General features: G+C 43.1%; 1 protein-coding gene across 1 annotated transcript in view; it reads right to left on the reverse strand.

The window, feature by feature from the left end:
- LOC126281531 (carbonic anhydrase-related protein 10-like) overlaps window positions 1–22,246 on the reverse strand; it is a 925,111-nt gene that overhangs the window by 547,101 nt on the left and 355,764 nt on the right. Inside the window, exon 2 of the mRNA XM_049980578.1 lies at window positions 19,034–19,081. Coding sequence (XP_049836535.1) covers window positions 19,034–19,081 — 48 coding nt within the window. The remainder of the gene's footprint in view (window positions 1–19,033; window positions 19,082–22,246) is intronic.

Genomic DNA, 22,246 nt, shown 5'->3' on the forward strand with positions numbered 1-22,246 from the left:
ATTTTCTCTTACACTCATTCCTTACGCTTAACCTATACTGCACTGAGGTTCTTTCCTACTCATTACTTAAACACTTTATCACTTAAAAACTACGATAGAGAAGAAGGAAAGACGATAGAATTTTAGTTCTGAATGAAAGAAGAGGTAGGTTGACAATACGGAAAAGAAAGTGGAAGAAATATTGTCAAACGACTCGAGACCTAGTGCTCGTCACGCACTTAGCTCTGCAAAGAGTGCAAAGCTCTCTGAGGTATTCCTTAAATCGTTTTTCCTTGCTTCATCAATATCAATTAATTCTAGTAATTTCTCCTCGATCCTATTTCTGACACTCACAAGCTCAGACGGATCCTCTACTTTTTTGCCACCGTACTCATTATAGCCCTCCAAGAATTTCTCTGTTTTACAAATACATATAGGAAAATCATTCTGCTCAGGATCCTCACATAGCTGCTTACCGATGAAAGGTATAGTAATTAGTTTACCCTTAATTTTTACCATAACATCATTGGTAGAAAAATTCACCCATCCTTCATATTTATTCAAAAAGTCAGCCCCCACCAATATGTCTACACTCAGTCCATTTATAACTAAGAAGTTCTGTCTTATTTCTACTTCCTTAAATGCTATGGGTAGAAACACTTCCTGTTTTACTGTCTTCTTAGTCTTACCGGTTGCTACTACAATGTTCAAGCCACTTACTGGCATCTTAACAATCTGTTTACTGTTAGGGAGTTCATTTACCAAGTTCTGGGATACTGCACAGACTTCCGATCCAGTATCTATCAAACATTTAACTGGTTCATTTAATACTCTTAGCTCTACTATCGGTTGCCCTAAGTACTCTTTATTTATTTTGGGTTCTGCTTCCTCCAATAAATCTTGCACAATTTCTCTCCTTTCGAAGCCTGTCTTTTGGGTGGCAATCACATTCACACTTACAGGGTTTATTTCATGCTTATTATCACCCTCAATTCTAGTGGCAGCTCCTATTAGCCTATCCACTATTGCTAAGTCAAAACATTTTTCCAATGTTTCCCCCTCTTTCTCATTAACCTCCTTTTCTACGACCCTATCCAAGGCGTCGTCATTAACCTCTACCTCCTCCTCTAATCTATCCTCTTCTTCGTAACTATCTACAACATCAATTATCTTATCAAGCACAGTCACAACCCTGCCATTATTACTGTTCTCACCCCTATCCGACAGCTCTTCATTAGTTTTACTGTGCATAATGTCTTTCTGATTATTACCCTTATAACTAGTACTTAGTTCTTCAATAAGTGGCTTCTTATGATTATTCTTACAGTTAATTGGTTCATTAACCTCCACTTGACTTAAAGCTACTATCTCTGTCTGTTTTACGTTATCCTCCCTAAATTTTGTAGCAACAACATTTATGTTAGGTGGTCGTTCAGGCTGCTTTCTTATGAATGGTTTTGCCAGCGGATTTAACTTTAAACGCTGTTGCCTACGATCGCCAGCACACTCGTAGACAATTAATGGTTTTCCGAGCGCGGTGCGTCATCACTATGCCTCCAGCTGACCGCCTCACCTCCTGACATCTGTCGGCCGCTGTCATACTGCTCGCGTTCATTGAACCTGTTAACATATGTTCTTCCTCTACCACGTGAACTGCCACGGTATCCGCCGCCTCTCTGAACACCCATCCTATTAATGTTTACATCCGCGCGATTGTCATTCTGCCTAGCAGGCGGGCGATGCTCCCTCCTCATGTTTTCTTCTTCTTTTTGGACGGATTCAACCCTTTCTAAATACTGTACGAACTTGTCAATGTTATCTCGGGGCGCGGATATGATCTTAGTTTTCCAGTTCCACGGTAGCTTATTTTCTACCCCTAATATGATCTGTTCTGTTTCTAACTTATTACTAAGGTAGGACAGAGTTGTTACCCACCTTTGAACAAATCGTTTGATGCCCTCTCTCTTGGGGTCATACTTCTCTCCCGACCAGAACCGATTAAGAACATCCATCTGCTTTCTCTTTCCCCAGTATTCCTCAAAGAACGCTAATTTAAATTCTGACAATTTCGCGTATTTTTCAGAGGCTAAATTCCCCCATACTCTGGCCTCTCCCATCAAATTTGAAGTGATAAAGCCTATCTTTTGTTTATCGCTCCATACTTTCGGCAAAACATCTTCAAAATCGTTCCAAAATTCTCTGGGGTGCATGTTCTTACTTGGGTCAAATTTTAAAAACTGTCTGTGGGTAACATACGCAACCTCGGTAGATTCAATTATTCCACTGGAAATTATACTATCACTATGGTTAGAAACACACTGTTCTACTTTGGTTAGTCTGCATTCATGCCCACAAAGTTGCTCATTCACACTTTCACTGAAATGGCTTATGTGAGTCTCTAAATTATTGACCTTATTTACAACTTGCTCTCCAAGTTTCTCACACCGAATTTTGGTATCATTTACTTTACATTCTAAGGCGGCATGATTAATTTCATTGGAATTCTCTACCACTTTTATGTGCTCACATACTTTATCTAATTCTGCATCAACATGGGATTTAAATTGCTGTTGATCCTCAGTAACCTGTTCGATTCGTGTCGTCAATTCACTTTGCACTTGAACAATATTTTCTGTACATTCTAGTTTAACCTGCTGTATTTCAACATTTACTTTACAACTGAGCACTGCTAAATCTTGCTTCCAACAGTCTCTGAGATCGGATATTTTGGAATCTAAATCAGCGCCCATTTTAGTCATCTCATTACTTAAATCAGATCCTAATTTAGACATTTTTGAATCCATTTTACTTGACATATTAGTTTCCAATTTTGATATACTGGAATCCATCTTACTTGACATATTGGAATCCAACACGTTCATCTTAGTTAATAGATTCATCAGCATACTGGCGACATTATCCTTCGCCCCCTCATTTGCTGATACAATGTCCCTATTAACATTAACTACCGGCATGGGTAACTGTAACTCACTGGGCACTGACATATTTGGATCTGACTCCAAACTATAATTAACATAGGATGAATCAGTCAAACTACTACTGAAATTGGGTTGAGACACGTCTAAACTAAAATTCATGGGGTCATTTTCCCCTGTCTCCATCCCACTATCACAACTTAGTTCCGCCTTTTTGTCACTTGGTTGAAACTCAGCCATTTTTCTCAGTTTGACTCCACAAACACACAAAGTTTTCAAAAGCACTGTACTTAACTTTGTGCTTCGGCGTGCTGCGTTGCTGCTAGATGAAACTGCGGGTCCGTTCACCATACACTGCAATGCTGTACCAGTTTCCGGGCCCCCGCTCGAATCAGCGCTGCCAACTGCCACTGCTGTCGTCGCCTCTGCGTAGTCTCCGTAGCTCGTCGTCTGCCAGACGCCGTCGTAGACTGCTATTCCAATCGGCGCGTAGTCACCGAAAAATTCTTCCGTTCCGTACAACACATTACAGTTCACGGACACTTTCACTGTCCTTCCTATTCACGTGGCGATATCAATTTGTACGCTACACAGTTCCTACACATAGCGAGCACTTCTGTATTGTCCGGTAATTGTCACTACTGCTTTTTTTTTTGAAATTCACTGGAATTTACTATTTTTATTTCCCGGCCGATGCACCACTTGCGACGGGTCAGGCTCTTATCGCGCAGTTTCCTTTCCCTGAAAGAAAATCCACCTACCTCGTTTCTTAGGTAGTTGCTGCACTCGCCTCTCCTGATAGCAGCTACTGGAAAAATTGCAGAAAAGCAGTGTTGAAGAAACTGCAATTTAATAGCCGCTCACCGGAGGCCGCGATACATGTTTGCTGAAATACAATCTATGGGCAATCTTCCTAAATAAATTGAGTTATTGGAATGGTAGTAATTGTTTACTCAAACGAGAACGCGAAGTTGGTAATTCTATTTAAGCTCTTTATTGTCTTTAAGCCTGATCATCAGCCCGCTAATCTACGTTTGAAGAAAGTTCAGTTCACAATTCTATCCACACTCAAACCCCGCCAGAATCAGCTTTCAAAGTTACGGAATTTACTTAACTGCAACACAGACGATTTTCTAACATACACGTTTGCAGTCGATGTTCAATAATAGTTCGTTTTTTAACGTTAATGCTCGCCATAAGCACTTAGTAAAAGTTTACGAAGTACCGCCACGCTTTTAATTATTAAAGTTACTCGCGTCTTTCGCGGAACGAAAAGTCACAACTCGCTCAAACTCACACTACGCGTTACTGGACTCTTCCAGTCTCAAATCGCACAGTACCGAACCGATGAAGCCGTTTTATGACTTCATTTTACACATTATTCGCGAGGACACATCAAGCATGTCTCTTCTCGATCACAGTTCCTTCGCGACTCCCCATCCACTCGCGACTCACTCTCCTAGTCTGCTAACCGTCCTCGCATCTCATTGGCTCACACATCACACAGCCAATCAGAATTAACTCTTTGGGTGCGCCTCGCGCCAAAATCTAGCACGCACCAGTCATGACTTCTGAATCATTTACGTCATGATTTCTTGTTACACAAAATTTACTGTATAATTTAACAAACCGAAAGGAAAACTAGACTTTACTTTATTTCCAGAAATTATTTAAATACTCGCGAACGTTCTGGCTGCTTGTACAATACCATACACTCTTGGACATCCGACATTCACTAAGATGGGGAACCACTGGCGACTCGGTTCCCACGGTTACATCGTCTGAACACTTGCGAGTTCCAACCTAGATTTTATACACTTGCAAAGAATGGCGAATGTCCCTCTTTCATTCACTCAGGCACACTCATTCACTCTCACCTACTCATATAAAATAACTGTTCACAAAAATTCAAAACATTTATGGTTTTAACAAAGTTATAGGTGAATTTCTAAAAGTAAAATTCTCAAAATAAATACAAAAGCACGGAAGGTGATTTTGTTTCATAGTTGGATGGTCACTGAAGGTGATCTATACATAATGGTATTTATTTAGACTCGAAAATTGTAGAAATTTGCGTTTTCTGTAAGATTTTTCTAATTTCCAAAATATGCAGGTTTCAAAGCTCAAATTTGGATGACTTATTTTTATTCATAACAGAAACTAGTATATTAACTTTTAATTTCCTCAGGTTCCTCAGTTAGAAGTTATTAAAGATGAAAGTTCCATGTTATACACGCGGCTAGTTAGCGCACAGGTCTTACATTCTCACGGTACAGACATGCCATATGGTCGTGACGTCAGACGAACGGACACCGGCAATCTGCCCGCTACAGCACATATGCTAATCTGATGGCTACTTTACAGTCTGTCTACATTTCACAGTAAATATTTGATAGAAAACTGTGCGCTCGCACTAGTTGCGATGCCACAACCTCACCTGGATCCTTCATCTCCACTCCATCCAATCCAAAGCCCACAACCACCTCAAACTCCTCAAACTCCCCTCTGGCCGGACATGGGGGTTGCACCCCTGTACCATCCTTCACACCTACAAATCCTTAATCCGTCTCATCCTCTGTTATGTCAGTCCTGCCTGGGTATCTGCCCCCCCCCCCCCCAAATTCTATAAGTCCCTCCAGATCTTTGAGCATCATGCACTCCACGTCGCCTTCCATATCTCCCAAGTGGATCATCTATGACCTCATTCCTTTCCTCCATCTGCTCCTATTCCTCTAACTTATCCGCATCCTCTACATTTCGCGCGGCCTTGATCCCCCTCACCTCCTGGTTGCTCCTCTCTTGTCCCATCCCCGCCCCCTGCCGTGACTTCACTGTTGCGTCCCCCCTACCCTCCATCTATAAACTCTTCATCTCCTTTCCCAAGATGGCTTCCATCAACTCTCCCTCCCAGAAGATGCCCTCTCTCCCTCCATTTATCCCTCATATCAACTCCCCTCCTTTCCTCTGTCCTTTTCCCGGGCTCCCTCTCCCCCCTTCCATCCTCTTTTTTCCCCACCTCCCCTCTCTCTGCCCCCTTCTCTCCCCAAAGTCCTTTTGCATTTCCCTCCTATGCCTCCCCTCACTCCCTCTCGCATCTGCCCTGCCCTCCCCCCTTTATTAGTCCTCTCCCTTTTTGGTTTTCCCTCTTATCGTTTTTTTTCCTTTCTCCCTCCTTGTTCTTCCCCCACCTCCAGGTCCCCTCCCGCATCTGCATTTGGCTCGGGAGTGTCATCTTTGTGCCGCCCTTTTCGTGCAGTGTTTTACAGTCAGTGTTCTACAGTGAGAGTTCCATGTTGTGTTTTTTGGGTATACTCGGCAGTTGGTCAGTCAGTGTGAAGCTAGGTCAGTCTCGCGTCACCAGTTGCTGGTCTGTCTCTCGTTCGCATTTGTGTGGCAGTTAGTGTCTGTCTGTCGTCGGAGTGCGAGTATGTCCGTCGTTTGGGTCAAACTGTAAGCCAGAAAATCAGAGTCTTGCCACTCCGCCAGTAACAGAGCTTGTGGTCGCCCGCTCCGGGCTGAGTTCTTGCATCTGAGTCTGCGCGTTAGGCCGCCAGTCTGCTCGAGTTGCTCGGGCAACGGTCATTGGCGGTTGGATCGGTCGGTTGGTCGGTCGCGCACTGACACACGTGATCACGAGAGCCACACGAGTGAAACCACGACATCGGGCTGACCGGGGAGAGCTGCGACGTCGTGAGACGGAAGATCGGCGCGTCGTCCTGCGCCCGTCGAAGCGGCTACCAGCGGACGGTTCGGGGGAGCGTTGGGGGTGCTGCGCCAGGTCTTCGCCAGAAATCGCAGTTTATTAGAAGTGATTGGACATATGTTGTTTCATTTAGTTGTTAAATTCTACTTGTTTTCTTGGTGAGGTCACCAGCCGCTTTGTTTTGTGGTCGTCCTACCAACCCGCGGGAAGGTGGTTATTTGCGAACTGGGTGGTCCGTTTGTCCCTTGTGGAGTTGGGGAGGGTTAGAGCAATCTGCGGTTCGGGTTGTTCAGTAACCCCCTGTAAATCTGCTATACGTTAATAGCTGCCTCTGTCATGTTTGTCGGATTCGGTGTTAATGAATTTATAGAATTTAGGTGTAAAGGCCGAATTTCTGAAATTTGTGTTTACCTTGCCTATCATCTTGCGTGGCGGTATATGTGTGATGTAGAGCATGTTGTACATTTTATGTAAGTCTGAATTTCATGGGTTTTATTTAAATAGCCATTTTTATAAAGTTGACACCCTTCCACCGTAAGAGTCCTTTTAAACACAAATTGCACTTTCGGTGGCAAATAATTTCTTAGTGTAAGTGTTTGTACCATTTTCATCCCTCTTACGGGGTGCATAGTTAATGTGTTTGTGTGAGTTGTTAAAATTTTAGTTTAAAGTAATCTAGTGTATTGCAGATTTGCTCCAGTGTAGTTTTCAGAGGTTGTTGTGAGCGGTCGTGACTACGGCCGTGTTGAAAGGGAGCGGGAAGCTTCTCAGCCCGAAGGCTCATACTGTCAATATTGTTCTTTCTGCCTGTAAATGAATTTGTAACTCGATCTTTCGAGGGTGCTTTTCTGATTATAAATTTTAAATCTGTTATGAGAAGCCTTTTATGAATAAAATTCCCATTTGTTAAAGGTAATTTCATTTTCATCAGTTACCCCCTGGCAACTACTTCCACGCTCAACTAGTGTGATTAAATGTGTTAATGTTCTTGATGAATCGGTACTAAATAAATTCTTTAAGAAAAGATTCTGAAAGTGGCCGGCTGGAGTGACCGAGCGGTTCTAAGCGCTACAGTCTGGAACTGCGCGACCGCTACGGTCGCAGGTTCGAATTCTGCCGCGGGCATGGATGTGTGTGATGTCCTTACTTTAGTTAGGTTTAAGTAGTTCTAAGTTCTAGGGGACTGATGACCTCAGAAGTTAAGACCCATAGTGCTCAGAGCCATTTGAACCATTTTTTTTAAAGTAAATTCACTGTTTACGGAGACATAAAGGGTTCAATTTCGTATTGGAGGGAGGTGTTGGGAGCAAAAATTGTAAACGGATACCAAGACATGAATATAGTAAGCAGACTCAGGAGCTGTAGGTTCAGTAGTCACTCGTAGATTAAGAGGCTTGGGCTGGATAGAGTAGCATGAAATGCTGCATCAAACCAATGTCGGACTGAAGACAAAAGCAACAACAACAAAAACAGCAGTTTTTCTTCGCCAGGCCAGATACCTCCAGTAGTTGGTCGTCGCAATGAACTCCTGTTGTAATGCTTATGAGAAGACCTCTCTCCAATTTCTGCACGCAGACTCTCGTTCATTGGTGCATTGTTCAAAGACGCCAGCTTACTGACAGGGTAGTGGCTGACATTATTCCCATTCAATTTTTTTCCCAATCTCAACTACTGTATTATGCCTGTTACTTCGGCCTTCGACAATGAACTGTTCCAAAGGATTGTGCAAAAACAAGGAGTGTTTAATATTGTTATCTGACTTACTTTTGGAATAGATATACTTCGTGAGTGTGGTGTTCCACTGCTCTCAAGTAAAAGAAAGAAATGCGCAATGCGAAGCTGCAGCGTGACACTTCAATATTTATCAAATATGATCGATAACATAATCGCTATATGCTCAGTATAATTAATATTGGTCAACTATGAAAAGTGAATAGAAAATGTAAATTGCTGGACAATGGCTTGTGGATGTTAGCCAGTACTACTCAATTACGCCGAAAGTATCATGAAAATGCTATCGAAAATTGTTGCTCGGCTCAGCAAATTAAAGGCGTACTGCAGCTTCCTGGAGGATCTCTTTACCTTTTTTTTTTCAATAAATTACATCAAATCGTGTTTATGTTTGCGTTTATCACTTTTTGCGGGGTAATCAATTGATGTTATGAAGATCCTGCTCCAGGTTACAGACTTGATTTCATATGGCACGTAGAATCTTTTAGCCCTCGCAATATTTCTCATGGCAGGTGGACAGTTGTTCAACATAAAACTTATTATTATTATTATTGTTATTACTATTATTCGCACTGACATATTGAAGAGTTGGGGGTTCTTTCAAATAGCATTGTCATCGGTGCGCAATATTTGGATAACGGGATCTGTTTCTTCATCAGGTGTTACTTCAGACTGCTAGACGAGTAGGACGTGTCCAGTACTTATACATATTGCATTTCCCCTACATGGTCGTTGTACATGCTGCGCCTGTGCTCCCGTCACACTAAAATCGTCCTGAAGCGTTCCGTTCTCGGTCCGGTGCGCCCGACAGCGATCTGGTGTTGTGTTCTCGGTACAGTGCACCTGGTGCTCTGTCTGGGGGTCGTTCCACATGTTCTCATGGTCATTATTCTTGTTGAGTTCTTTTGCTGCAGTCGTTGCGTGTTTAGAAATTCCAGCGCTGGATCCCAAGATACGCTCAGTTGGTTCGATTCATGAGCTTTTCCTCCAGCTTTGTCTCTACTGATTGTCTTGTGACACTGTTCCAGTATCTGTGGGTCTGTGCCAGAGCCCTCGTGTTTTCGTACATCAAGGCATGTCTGGGTTCCAGGCAGAGCTCATCAAAAGCTGATTTACAGGCTGACAGTTACTGAGCTATATGAAATAAAATCGTCATAACTTCTGAGCGGTTTGCGTTAGGACGTTCAAACTGCGCGGTTGGCATCGGGGCATGATGGGAATTAATGTGCGCATGTGGTTTGGCTTAGCGACGAAGCAAACTTTCATTTGGATGGGTTTGTCAATAACCAAAATTGGCGCATTTGGGGGATTGAGAATCCGCATTTCGCCATCGAGATTTCTCTTCACGCTCAACGAGTGACTGAGTGGTGTGCAATGCCAATTATGGTAGCCATATCGAACATCTTATAACCTGCATCCTAATACCTGTAGTGACGTTCACATGTTGAATAAAGTGAGTGCACGCCGTAGTTTGCAACTAAGTTACTTTTTTATATATAGCTCAATAATTGTATCCCAGGAATTCCTTGTCTCAGCCGGGTGGACCTCTGATGTTCTTGCCATGTGTGGTCAATGTACTATATGCCGCACCGGTAAAAAATATATTATAAATTCCTGATTTTCGTAAACCACGGTCAGCTTCCGTATTTCCCAGTAGTCCCATGTTTTGGTAGTTGAAGAGAATACAAACTTTGTGTTACGTGTCATGAGAACCCTACAGATCTAGGCAGAAAAAGAGCCAGCAGGTAAGCCACAGTCTTTGCTTCACGTTGCTCTGCCTCTCTATGAACTGCCCGGGTGCCTGGACGAGTCTTGCTAATCTGAATGACCACGTATCTATTTCTGACGGCAAACGGAGTCGATTTGACACGGTATTGTGCCCCGTGAATCACTATCTTCGCAACTACACTCTTTTGCACGGGGCGACGAATCTGCCAGCTGACAGGTACCTGTATAAGTAATTGTGTGCTGGTTTTCGATACAGGCTGTGGCCATCGGTTGTTCATTTGACCGATGTATCCAGAAATGGCAGCTGACAATCCTCCAGTTCTGTGGTGGAATGTATACATTAAAAAGTTTTTAGGCAGTAGAGACTAGTTTTAAGTCATATATTTTAAATGGTGACTAAGCAACGGATGTAGATAATATCTGTTTCTACGTACAACAACTTCAGAAGAAATTAGTTTTAAGATTGTCGAGACCAAGGCAAGGTTTAGTAAACCTATATATTGTAACTCGTTGGCTGTTATTTCTAATGCATTGAAACTTTCCACACACACACACACAGAATTTCCTTAGGTAGCAGAGCAAGCACTACTGTCCAACACAGTCAACTGACACCATCTCCAAAGTGAAATTTGTGGACGAGATTTTAGATACTTCTGAAATCAGGACCTGATTAATTCATGTATATCTATTATTCGTGTCTTAACATGAGAAGTACCTTTGTGTCGGACAGTAGTCCTTGCTCTCATACCTAAGAAAATTCTTCCAAGATTTCCATATGAGATGTTCGTTCAACTGAAGTATAATTTTATTGTAATCTATGAGGACGAATACGAATTTACTATCTCTACAATTTGGGTAAGAGAGCCTATCATGACCTGTTTGGTATACGAGCCTCCATTCGTGAATCCTCTTTCGTATTCGCCTTTCTGTGAGTCCAGTAGTTTCTTCTCCTCTAGCCTGAAGCGCTTCCGAAAGAATGTTGTAGTTATTAATGTCTCGACAGTTGTTTACGTCCTTCAGATCACATACAGAGATAGGAAATAAGCAAAAATTAGGGAACAGTACTAGACTGCACGACTATAAATGTGATTAACCAGCTGTTGTTGACCTTAAAATTTTTATTTTAAAATATGTTAAAAACAATAAAACGGCTCTGAGCTAGACTGAAGCTCGCGTCGAATCACACTGACCCGCCGAGACCTTCTCCGGCATTTTAACAACCATGAAATAGTTCTGTGCTAGACTGAAGAACGAGTCAAACCACAGAGACCTAGTCAAAACAAATAATATAGTGTCCTGTAATGGTGGGATAGAATAGGGCTTTATTATGGTTTTTAAAATGTTCGAAAAGAAAAAGGTCCCAGCGGGTCCATCTGATTGCAGACGTGGTTCATTCTAGCACAAAGCCGTCTTATTAAATTACAATGTTGTAAAAAAAAATTCACGTCAGTAACAATATCTTACATTTAGAATTGTGCAAGCTAGTAATACACCATAATTTTGGGCTATTTGTTATTGTTATAGATAATTTGAAGATGTCCTAAGAAGGCCAAACGCGTTGTTAACCAAAGTTGCAACCATCACTCTTTTTAATTCAAATTTTCTACATACGCTTGCTGTACCAGACGGCCTGCTTATGTGGAAAAGGCCGAGCGAGGTGACGTAGTGGTTAGCACACTGGACTCGCATTCGGGAGGACGACGGTTCAATCCCGTCCACGGCCATTCTGATTTAGGTTTTCCGTGATTTACCTAAGTCGTTTCAGGCAAATGCCGGGATGGTTCCCTTGAAAGGGCACGGCTGATTTCCTTCCCAATCCTTCTCTAACCCGAGCTTGTGCTCCGTCTCTAATGACGTCGTTGTCGACGGGACGTTAAACACTAACCACCACCACCACTGTGTGGAAGAAATTTCACGTTTTATCGTCTTTGTTATAAAGTAACGGTATCGATTGAAGGACCGGCTGTATGGATTTTTCTCAGTTTCCCAGATGTTGAGATAACTATTATTAACATTATTATTTAATTTTATTGATGAAATGTTGTGACGTATGGTGTAAACGTTTTAAGGTGTCAATGTGCTACAAATAAGCAAAAAAAAAAAAAAAAAAAAACAAGAAATGAATTTATTTTCCTTGTGTAGATCTATCATTCTTCACGTAATTCATTGTTCACCTTGTTTTCGGCTTTGCAGTTTTGTAAACATTGTTGCAACATTTTAGGCCTATCGACGTTGCCCTTCCCGGGATGTTCGCGGAAAGCCCGGGTTGTTGTTTCGTTTATCGTACTTTAAAACGAACGTATCTCAGTTGTGAAAGCGTTATTTGATGCATATGAGCTCCCTACCTCATCAGTCGATACAGCACGGGGGCGAAACCTGTTTGTGACATCTGCGGAAAAACCGCAGCCCCGGGGGCTGTTTCGACAACTGCTGCTCATTTTAACACACCATAGATGTCAGGCCAGCGACTCCGGTGCGGGAGAAAGGGCAGAATAAAAACGGCTATTTACAGTTTCCCGTGCGAACGCCCGTGTAAAACACGCGTGCCGATTGGTGTCGCAGGCGGCAGCATATCGGCCGCGCGGACCCGTTGCGAGCTTTTGTTCCCGGCGAAGAATAAACAGGCCTACGCATGTTTTCCGCACACGGGGCAATTGATTGCACATCCGCCATTAATCAACACAGCGCCGCTTTGAACGCACGATCCGTGCACTTACAGTCTGACGCGCGCTTCATTTTTTTAAAAAAACAACTGTCTCTCTTTTGCGGGCGGGTATATTAATTGCTATAAAACTGTATTCAAGCGGTGGTGATAGATGTTCTTCTCATGTGAGAGATTACACTTCACATACAACACTAGGGCAGGCCTTCTTTTTTTTTTTTTTTGGCTTACAAGCTTTGTTGCTGGCACTCACATGGTGCACAAATATTCCAGATACAAAATTTCAAAGGCTGTTTAGGAATACTTTCTCATAACGAACGCTTCACTATTTATTCGGTTTGATCCTGTGAAGATACGTCCACAACATGGAAAAAGCCAGTAATACGCAGTCGTCGTAACACACATCCGGTCCATCACAGGCGCCTAGCAAACATCCGAACTTACTGTGACGTGGTTGCTCCTGTCTGGCAACGGCTCACGTCGCTGTGCCACTTACCCTTTGCCGTGAGGGTACATCGTGGTGCTCTGTGTGGCAGCTTCACTGACGGTGGTGCAGCGATTTTTCGCCTCCAGAGGGAAGCACAGTGACGATTTAGGTCGATTTATGTGTCATCGCGGTTACGGTTGGGCTTACTCAAAGATGTGTCGAGGGCTTTGCGTGGCGACGGCGGGTAGTAAGCGCCGAGACGTCGAAGCCGATAAGATCCTTGGGTCGCTGCTGCATTTGGAATGGCAGTCAGAATTGATTACGTGATCTTCCGTGTCGGCCGGATCAGTGGAGATTGTCCGAAGTAGAAGTTACTTCGGTGTGTTGCTTGGGCGCCTAGTAGTACTCGGATTTGGCAAACTCGGAAGAGGCCAGTGAACACAGTGGTGCCGATTTGGTATCTTGTGAGCCAGTACCAAGGGAATGAACACAACGGTGACTGGTGGATATACGCACCCTATTGCAGCCATTTATCGGGCTTTGTTGATCTATGCTCCTACTTACTGGGAATCATGGTGAGCATTCAGTTACAGTCGAAACCATTGTAGTTTATGTGTGAAGTTCTCGTTCTTGTACTTGCCATCCCGCTTATCTATCAAAGTCTGTGAATCTTTGACGTGGTTTGATTTAAGTCGTATTACCAGTGGATGCTTGTTGCCAGATTCTGTACGCACTAATTGAAGTTATAAACATTAACAAAACTAAACTCCACCCGAACAGGCTGTGAAGACACAACAGTACCGACCGGCCGCGGTGTCAGATATGGAGGGACATGTGGTCACCACACCGCTCTCCGGGCCGCAAGACCGTATCTAGATTAAACCGTACATAAACGTGACTTCAGCGCACTGCTTGCTTTTTTCAAATTTTCCCACGTGTCTTTGGGTCTTATACACTTGACAGATACGACAAAGAAACTGGTATTGGAATGCGTATTCAAGTACAGAGATATGTAAACAGGTAAAATACTGCGCTGCGGTCGGCAAAGCCAATATAAGACAACAAGTGTCAGGGATAGTTGTTCGATCGGTTGCTGCTGCTTCAATGGCAGGTTATCAAGATTTAAATGAGTTTGAACGTGGTATTATAGTCGGCACGCTAGTGATGGGTAACAATGAAGTGGGGATTTTCCCATAGGACCATTTCACGAGTGTACCGTAAATGTCAGGAATCCGGTAAAACATCAAATCAGCGACATCAGTGCGGCCGAAAAATGATCCTCCAAGAACGGGACCAACGACAACTAAAGAGAAGCGTTCAACGAGACAGAAGTGCAATCTTTCCGCACATTGCTTCTGGTTTCAATGCAGGGGCCATCAAAAAGTGTCAGCGTGCGAACCACTCAATGACATCAACGCTAAGGGCTTTCGGAGCCGAACGTCTACTTGTGTTCCCTTCATGACTGCACCGCTTAAGGCTTTACGTCTCGCCTGGAGCCGTCAACGCCGACATTAGACAGTTGATGAGTGGAAACATATTGCCTGGTCGGACGAGTCTCGTTTCTAATAGTATCGAGCGGATGGACTTGTACGGGTATGGAGACAACCTCTTTGATCCACGGATTATACATGTCAGCAAGGAATTGTTTAAGCTGGTGGGGGCTCTATTATGGCGAGGGACGTGTGCAGTTGGAGTGGTATGGAACCCCTGATACGTCTACTTACGATTATCACAGGTGACACGTACGTAAGCATCCTATCTGGTCATTTACATCCATTCACGACCATTGTGCATTCTGACGGACTTGGGCAATTCCAGCAGGACAATGCGACATAATTGTTACAGAGTGGCTCCAGGAATATTTTTTGAGTTTAAACACCTCCGATGGCCACCCGACTCTCCAGACATGAACATTAATGAGCATATCTCACCTTTGAGGCAATCAACGTGTTGGTCAGAAGAGATCTCCACTCCCTCGTACTCTTACGGATTTATGGACAGCTCTGCAGGATTAATGGGGTCAGTTTCCTCTATCACTACTTCAGACATTAGTCGAGTCCATGCCACGTCGTGTTGCAGCACTTCTGCGTGCTCGTGGGGCTCCTAAACGATATTAGTTAGGCGAACCAGTTTCTGTGGTCGTTCAGTGTATATTACAAGGTAGCTTGAACGCACATGTGTCTTCTACTGTGAGTTCCGTTGAAAGAATCTTGAGCAAGGGAACTGAGTCCTAAAGTGGTTGCTCTCTCTGTTAACTATACTAAAGCGAGAGCCTAAAAATTCAGCTGCCAGACAAGGTAGAGTGTTATTCATAAACAAATGATATAAGTTGTTTTGGCCCTACATGGGCACCTTGTGTGGACCATTTGATTATATTTTATGTACGCTTCTTATTAGTGTATTTACTTGGATTTGCATGTTTCTTTTTCCTAATTACATGTGATCCGTGTTACTTGCCAGTGGATAGCGGATGTTAATTGCTTGATAATCACTTCTTCAGGTTCCTAGAGCTTAAATCTGGAATACATTTTTAAATGCCACATTCTTGATCTTATTAAACATCTATGTTAAGCCCTGAATTTAATATTTGGATTCTAGAAAATTTTTGGTTGGTTCGTTTGTGAAGTAAAGGGACTAACCTGTTTGGTCATCAGTCAAAAAATTTTTCTTACGATTCTGCTATTAAATTTTCTTTCTCAGATGTTATTTTAGAGGTTTGTTCTGGCTTGCAGAAGAAAAAGTCACTAATAAAGTCTGGTGGTAGCTGCCGAGATATTTTGAATCTTTCTGAAGCATCAATGGAGTTCCTTGTTTTTTATAAAATTTGTTAGTAAAATTATGGCCCATTATCCTACCATTCCACACCAGCCCCCTACCGCATTCCACACACAATGTACTACTGTTTACTTACAACCATCACTGTCAGAAAACCAAACATCAAGCAGAAGCGAGCAACACAGAACGCAATCTTGAGGACGGAGCATAAAGTGGGCAATGCTATTATTGACAGTATTCCCCGTGTATGAAAAAAAGTGTGCGTTACCAGACAAGATATAAAGCGCACAATGTCTAAATGTTCACGTTTGTGAGCATATTGTCAGTACCATACAGGTGAAGAGATAAATGAGCGTTGGAAATCAAACGAAATGCAATTACTCTCTAACTACTGCCTGAAGACCTCATGTCTCTCGTATCAAAATAATCAGAAAACAATACTTTGTCTTCGAGCATTTGTTGGACCTCAAACACAGCTGTTAAACGTGGCCAACAAGTCATCTCTCTATATGAGGAATAAATACCGAAATCACAAATACCTTACGATTCAACATCAGTTCTGTGATGTTCTTCGGGACGACAGTAGGAAACATTTAGCTACTTACTTCTTCAACAAGTATTCTTCAACAAGTATTGGTTCATCTAGACGGTACAACTGTTGCGACAAAGTATTGGGACGGTACCCTTGACAGCTGTTCACCTATGTTAGCAGAGCGAATGATATCGTTTTGCAAGAATCTTGAGTCACCATCTTTGAGACATACGTCATAGTAGACTTATCTTTCGCTACAAAAGACGGAATTTTAGCTGAGCTCAACCTACTCACATTAACAGGCTGGAACAAATGTATCAACAAATCAGAATAAATCGATGACACCAGATATGCGTTCTCTTACGCAGTAAGATGGTATGAAGCTACATACATGTTGAGTAATATCGCAGTTATCAAGACTACAGAGCTTAAAACCAATGTGCGCCCACTAACTAGCAAACATGTCACTTCTTTGTTCTATTCAAGCACTGCGGAAAAACCAAAGGAATCAGAAGTACCTTAAGAGTCTACTTGATAGTTACTAATAGGTGTCGCTTGCCTAAAAGTTGACGTTACCTCGCCACACTTGGAATAAATGTACGACTCTACGCTCCACACCAAAATAAAAGAGTAACCTCTTTGATACCTCTTAAATGTCTCCCACTGCGACTCATGAGCTTGAAATTTGGTTTAAAGGCGTCTACAACTTTCCTCTGTCGTGGTGCAAAAGTGTGGTCCCTGTGACGTCACCCTTGGGCTCAGCGATGCCTCAAACAGAAAAGTTGTCGAGATGTGGGAAACGAAGGCCAGAGCTGATATATGAGATGTTTGCTCTTTCCTCTCATGATGTAACGCTATGTATGGACGAATATCAACAGGCAGACTCCATATTTCTAGATTTCCAGAAAGCGTTTCACACGTTGCCCGACTGAAGACTGTTATAAAGTCCCGAGCATCCGGAAAACGTTCGGAGATACGTGAACGGTTCGAATTCATTTTAATTTACAGAACTATGTACGATATGACGGGAAGTGTTCATCACAGAAAAGCATGTCAGCAGTACTCCAGGAGAATGTGTTAGGGCTGCTCTTGTTCATTACATACGTAAATGGTCTGACGCACAAGGTGAGCAGATAACTGCTACTCTTTTCTGACGACGCTGCAGTGGAATACAAAATAAGAGATGTGTTGCTCTACACAGAGTAAAGTCAGTCGAACATCTTGGTGTAAAGTTTGAGGGGCGATACGAACTGGAACGAACACGTAATGGCACTAACATTGACGGCGAATAATGGATTTCGTGATGTTGGTAGAACTGTTCGAAAAAGTAGCACGTCAATAAAGCACTCTCATCATTGACTACCGCTCGTGTGTTTAGGATTTCCACCAGGTCGGATTAAGAAAAAGACACTGAAAACATTCAGAGATGTCCTGCTACGTTTGTTAGCAGTAGGTTCTATCAACATGTTAGTACTACGGAAATACTCCGTCAACTCAATTGGGAAAACCCGGAAGGTTCTTTCCAGGTAACACAGTATAGAAAATTTAGAAGATCAGCATATGCGACTAATGGCAGAGCAGTTCATCTGCCATCAACATATATATCTCTCGTAAAGACGTAAAAGAGGAGATAAAAAAAATTAGACTCATACGGAGCGTGTACGTTCTACGTTTTCCCTCTGCTAAATGGAGCAGGAGTTGGAATGACTAGTTGTGGTAAAAGGTACTTTCCATCAAGCAGCGTATTATGCCTTGCAGAATATGTGTGTAGATGCGTGCATAAAATGCCAAAGTATTAAAATTTACAGAGCAGAATAAGCTTCTTTGTACGAGATAGATTACAATTTTGTCTATGTAATCCGTAGTGACTTAATTACCATACATTTCTGTGCACGCTTCATTAAATTTTACGCACTGATTCATTACCAATACTATCACTACATCGTGTATAGTCAAATCAAACGTCTCTCATGATTACAAAAGTCTGTTTACGTAGCAACAAATGTTTTGAAAAATTATTACAAATTTACGTTATCCAAAACGAGCATTTTTTCATATTTATTGGGCTGGTAAAGCATTGGCTGAAATTTCCCTTTTCAATGTATAGCAGTTGCGTTAACTGAACATATTTCACGACGCAATGGAAACTAAAAGGAAAAACAACCGCGGCTAGCATAAGCTGCCATTACCTAGGTCATACATCTGGTCTGCGGGCTTACACTGAGGAATTACTAGCTTGACATTATAAACTGTTGTTAGTTAGCATCTGTGTAACAGACCACAGCGTACAGAGTTTTAGCTATTTATGATATAAATATCATTGAACACGGTGAGTGAGTGAAACTCTATAGATGCAAAAGTATTTTATCCGTTACATAAGTGTGATCGTATTTCGCAGTTCAGTCACGAGGTGTAGAATTATCTCCTTATCGTAGCTTCTGCTCCAGGAGAGAATGTCAGTTCATCATCATTATCATAACAGGCTAAGTGACGCTCATGTCGCAAAGACAATAACAACTTTAACACACCATTTGGAATCTCCCATTGGTGACACGCTTACCTGAAATTCCATCATACGTCCACCATTCTTCCCAGCTGGCCCATGTTCCTGTAACAAAGAATAAACTTTGTTGAGTATATCTGTACGTTAATTATTCCTAGGCATCATCATATAACACTACAAACATACAATACCAAACAAAATTGTGGTCAGTTAAGCTGTGCACCACCCCAACTGTGGAGTTAGGATCCCTGGGAATCTCTACCAATTGCGGTATACGAGTAAGTTTCATGTGTCAGCTCAAGGTTATAGCTTATCACCACATTTTCTCTATCTCTTTAATTGTGCCGGTGTGACCTCTACGTAGTTTCATGTTCCTAACTTTGTATCTTAAATTAACTTAACGACACTGGTACGAATGTTAACAGATTTGACTCTTGTGAACTCTGCTGATATAGCTGTTTGATATAAGTTTCTCTTGACGAGACATGCGCAATTGTTATTTATCATCAGTGTTATAATTCGCTTAAGTATTTGATTTAATGTTTGATGTTTGCTGTTTGTAGCGCATCAGCTTATGTAGAACACAGTAGACTGCATTACCATTCGATAATAGTCTAATACGTACAAGGCGACTAGTCTACACTAAGGAAAAATTCATGTTTTCTTAATGAAACTTTCGCCCAATTTACATATGTCGTGAGAATACGGTTAAGAAACGCTTAGGTGTCGTATTGAAATACTGAGAAGCATAAAAATGGACGGAAGGAACTGCAAAATATTAGCTTAACGTCTCGCCGATATCGAATTCAAGAGAGACGGAGATTTTCGTTCAGAGAACTTTTTTTTCTTTTCAACCTTTATGTATTAAAATTAGTAATGTAAAAGTAATGTTCTTACAGTTCTGGTTTTCTATGCACGTTCCTTTTTGAGCATTGTTCTGAAACTTCGCTGAATCTCCTGTCAGTTGTTGGGGTGTGTTATTGAGCAATCTTGCCATACTGTGACGTCAGGAAGTAATAGATCACATAACTAATGAGGAGGTATTGAATAGAATTGGAGATAATAGAAATTTGTGATGCTACTTGACTAGAAGAAGGGATTTGTTGGTAGGGTATATTCTGAGGCATCAAGGGATTACCAATTTAGTATTGAAGGGCAGCGTGGAGGGTAAAAATCGTAGAGGGAGACCAAGAGATCAATACAGTAAGCAGATTCAGAAAGATGTAGGTTTCAGTAAGTACTGGGAGATGAAGAAGTTTGTACAGGATAGAGTAGCATGGAGAGCTGCATCAAACCAGTCTCTGGACTGAAGACCACAACAATGACAATAACACACCCTCGATGCTCTAAGGGTTCCAAACAACTGAATGACTTTACAACATGGATAGCACAAAACGAATGCAAAACCACACGATGTTGTTGTAATGGCAGACCACCCATTATTATTTTTTTACCTGATTGCCAGTCCGCCCTGGTAGCTGAGTGGTCAGTCTGCTTCAGGCGGTGGCGCGGCACGGACCTGCTGTCCCGGCCGCGTGCGCGCGTGGACGAGGAAGTGTTTACACCGCCGGTACTCGCGCGTGTTGTTGTCTGACTCGATCGCCATGGCACACAATTTTCGAAAGACTACGCTCCAATTTACGTTAGACAACAAATTTGCTAGACCAAAAGCTTTGGAAATCAAGCGTTTTTTGAGGGAAGGAGTTCGCTTACCTGCTGCAGACATAATTGGAATACACCTGTCCATTGTAAGCAGTACAATGACCGATGATGTCGCGTGTGAAAGAACTCTCTCCGCTGCTCAAAGAGGATTTAAATTTCGACACTCTGATGGCCATATCAGCAATGTAACAGTAGGATTGGGTGTGAGGGTCATTCCGATCTTTAAATTGCCATTTGAGGTGCCAGAATCGATGGTTACTGAATCGCTGCGACCATATGGAACCGTACTTAGTCATACGCCTGAACGCTGGGCAAGTTTTAACACCTATCCTGTGCTCAACGGCGTCGGACAGTTGCGGATAGTCCTTACTAAACATATCCCTTTTTATTTATACATTGGAGGATGTCGAGGTATTGTGATTTACGATGGCCAGCCACGCACCTGTGGTGGAGAAGGACATATCCGCTCGGAGTGCATACAACGCCGCGTCGTGCAACTGCCACATGGAGAAGCGTTACAGCGAGAAGTTCCCACGCAACTGCCACTGACGTACGTGTATGTGGCCCGCCGGGAGGTGTTGTCAAGTTCGGAGCGTGACAAGGACGTGTTTATGCAAGAGCGAACCGACTTACGGGAGCATGGAGGTGACTCGGAGAATGTCCCTACACCCACGTCATATCAGTTGAGGGAGGAACCTTCCGAAATCTCACATGTAGCACGCGGTGTGGAAGTAGAGGTCGAGAGACAGTGGCGCCGGCAACAGACGAACGAACGATCGACGAACACAGTGAGGCAGCAGAGGGCAGGGCGCGCGAACAGCGATCGCCGAAGCGTCGCAAGAAGCGTCACCATAGTTCGGGTGACACGTCCCCCCCTAGCCTAGGGGACACGGAAGGTATCCTAGCCGAAGGACTGTCTGACACAGAACACGTGCCTTTAGCGGACGCTGACAGGATTTCGTCAGATGGTGATCGGATGTCCTGCCTTTCAGATGGTCCCTCTTCATTGACGCCGACTGACCCAGCGCTGCCGACGAAGGAGTTAGGGACACCAATGTCCCGGCAGGCGCGTCGAAATACATCAGAGGACGTTTCTCGGATGGATGACCACTGCAACTGGGCGGAACCAGTGGAAGTCATACAGGAAATGCCACTCTCAAATGATGACCACTCACATACAGGATGCACACCACGGAAAAACAACAAAGGAGGGCAACCCGTTGGCGGGCACCCCTCTGAGCACGAATAGTGGACTAATGCCCTTGGAGTTCTCAATGACGTGACACGAGCATGACAACGACAACGAACCAAGCATATAAGGTGGGCACAGTGAACATTAACACCGCACTTTCGCTTGCAAAGATGCAACTTTCCCGGGACATGATTTACGCCACAGAGCCACAGACGTTGATATTCTGCTGATGCAGGAAACCTGCAATGCTGCTTTACCCGACGTGCATGGATACAACACTTATCTAGCGACGACTCCAGATGGAGGACGTGGCACAGCGATACTAGTCACGGAAGGGATTCCGATGTGTGACCTCGATTATCTTCCTTCGGCTCGGGGTTTGGCTATGACCGTGAACGGCATTCGTATCGTCAACA

The sequence above is a fragment of the Schistocerca gregaria genome, chromosome 7, assembly GCF_023897955.1.
Source record: "Schistocerca gregaria isolate iqSchGreg1 chromosome 7, iqSchGreg1.2, whole genome shotgun sequence".
In the NCBI taxonomy this organism is placed as follows: Eukaryota; Metazoa; Arthropoda; class Insecta; order Orthoptera; family Acrididae; genus Schistocerca; species Schistocerca gregaria.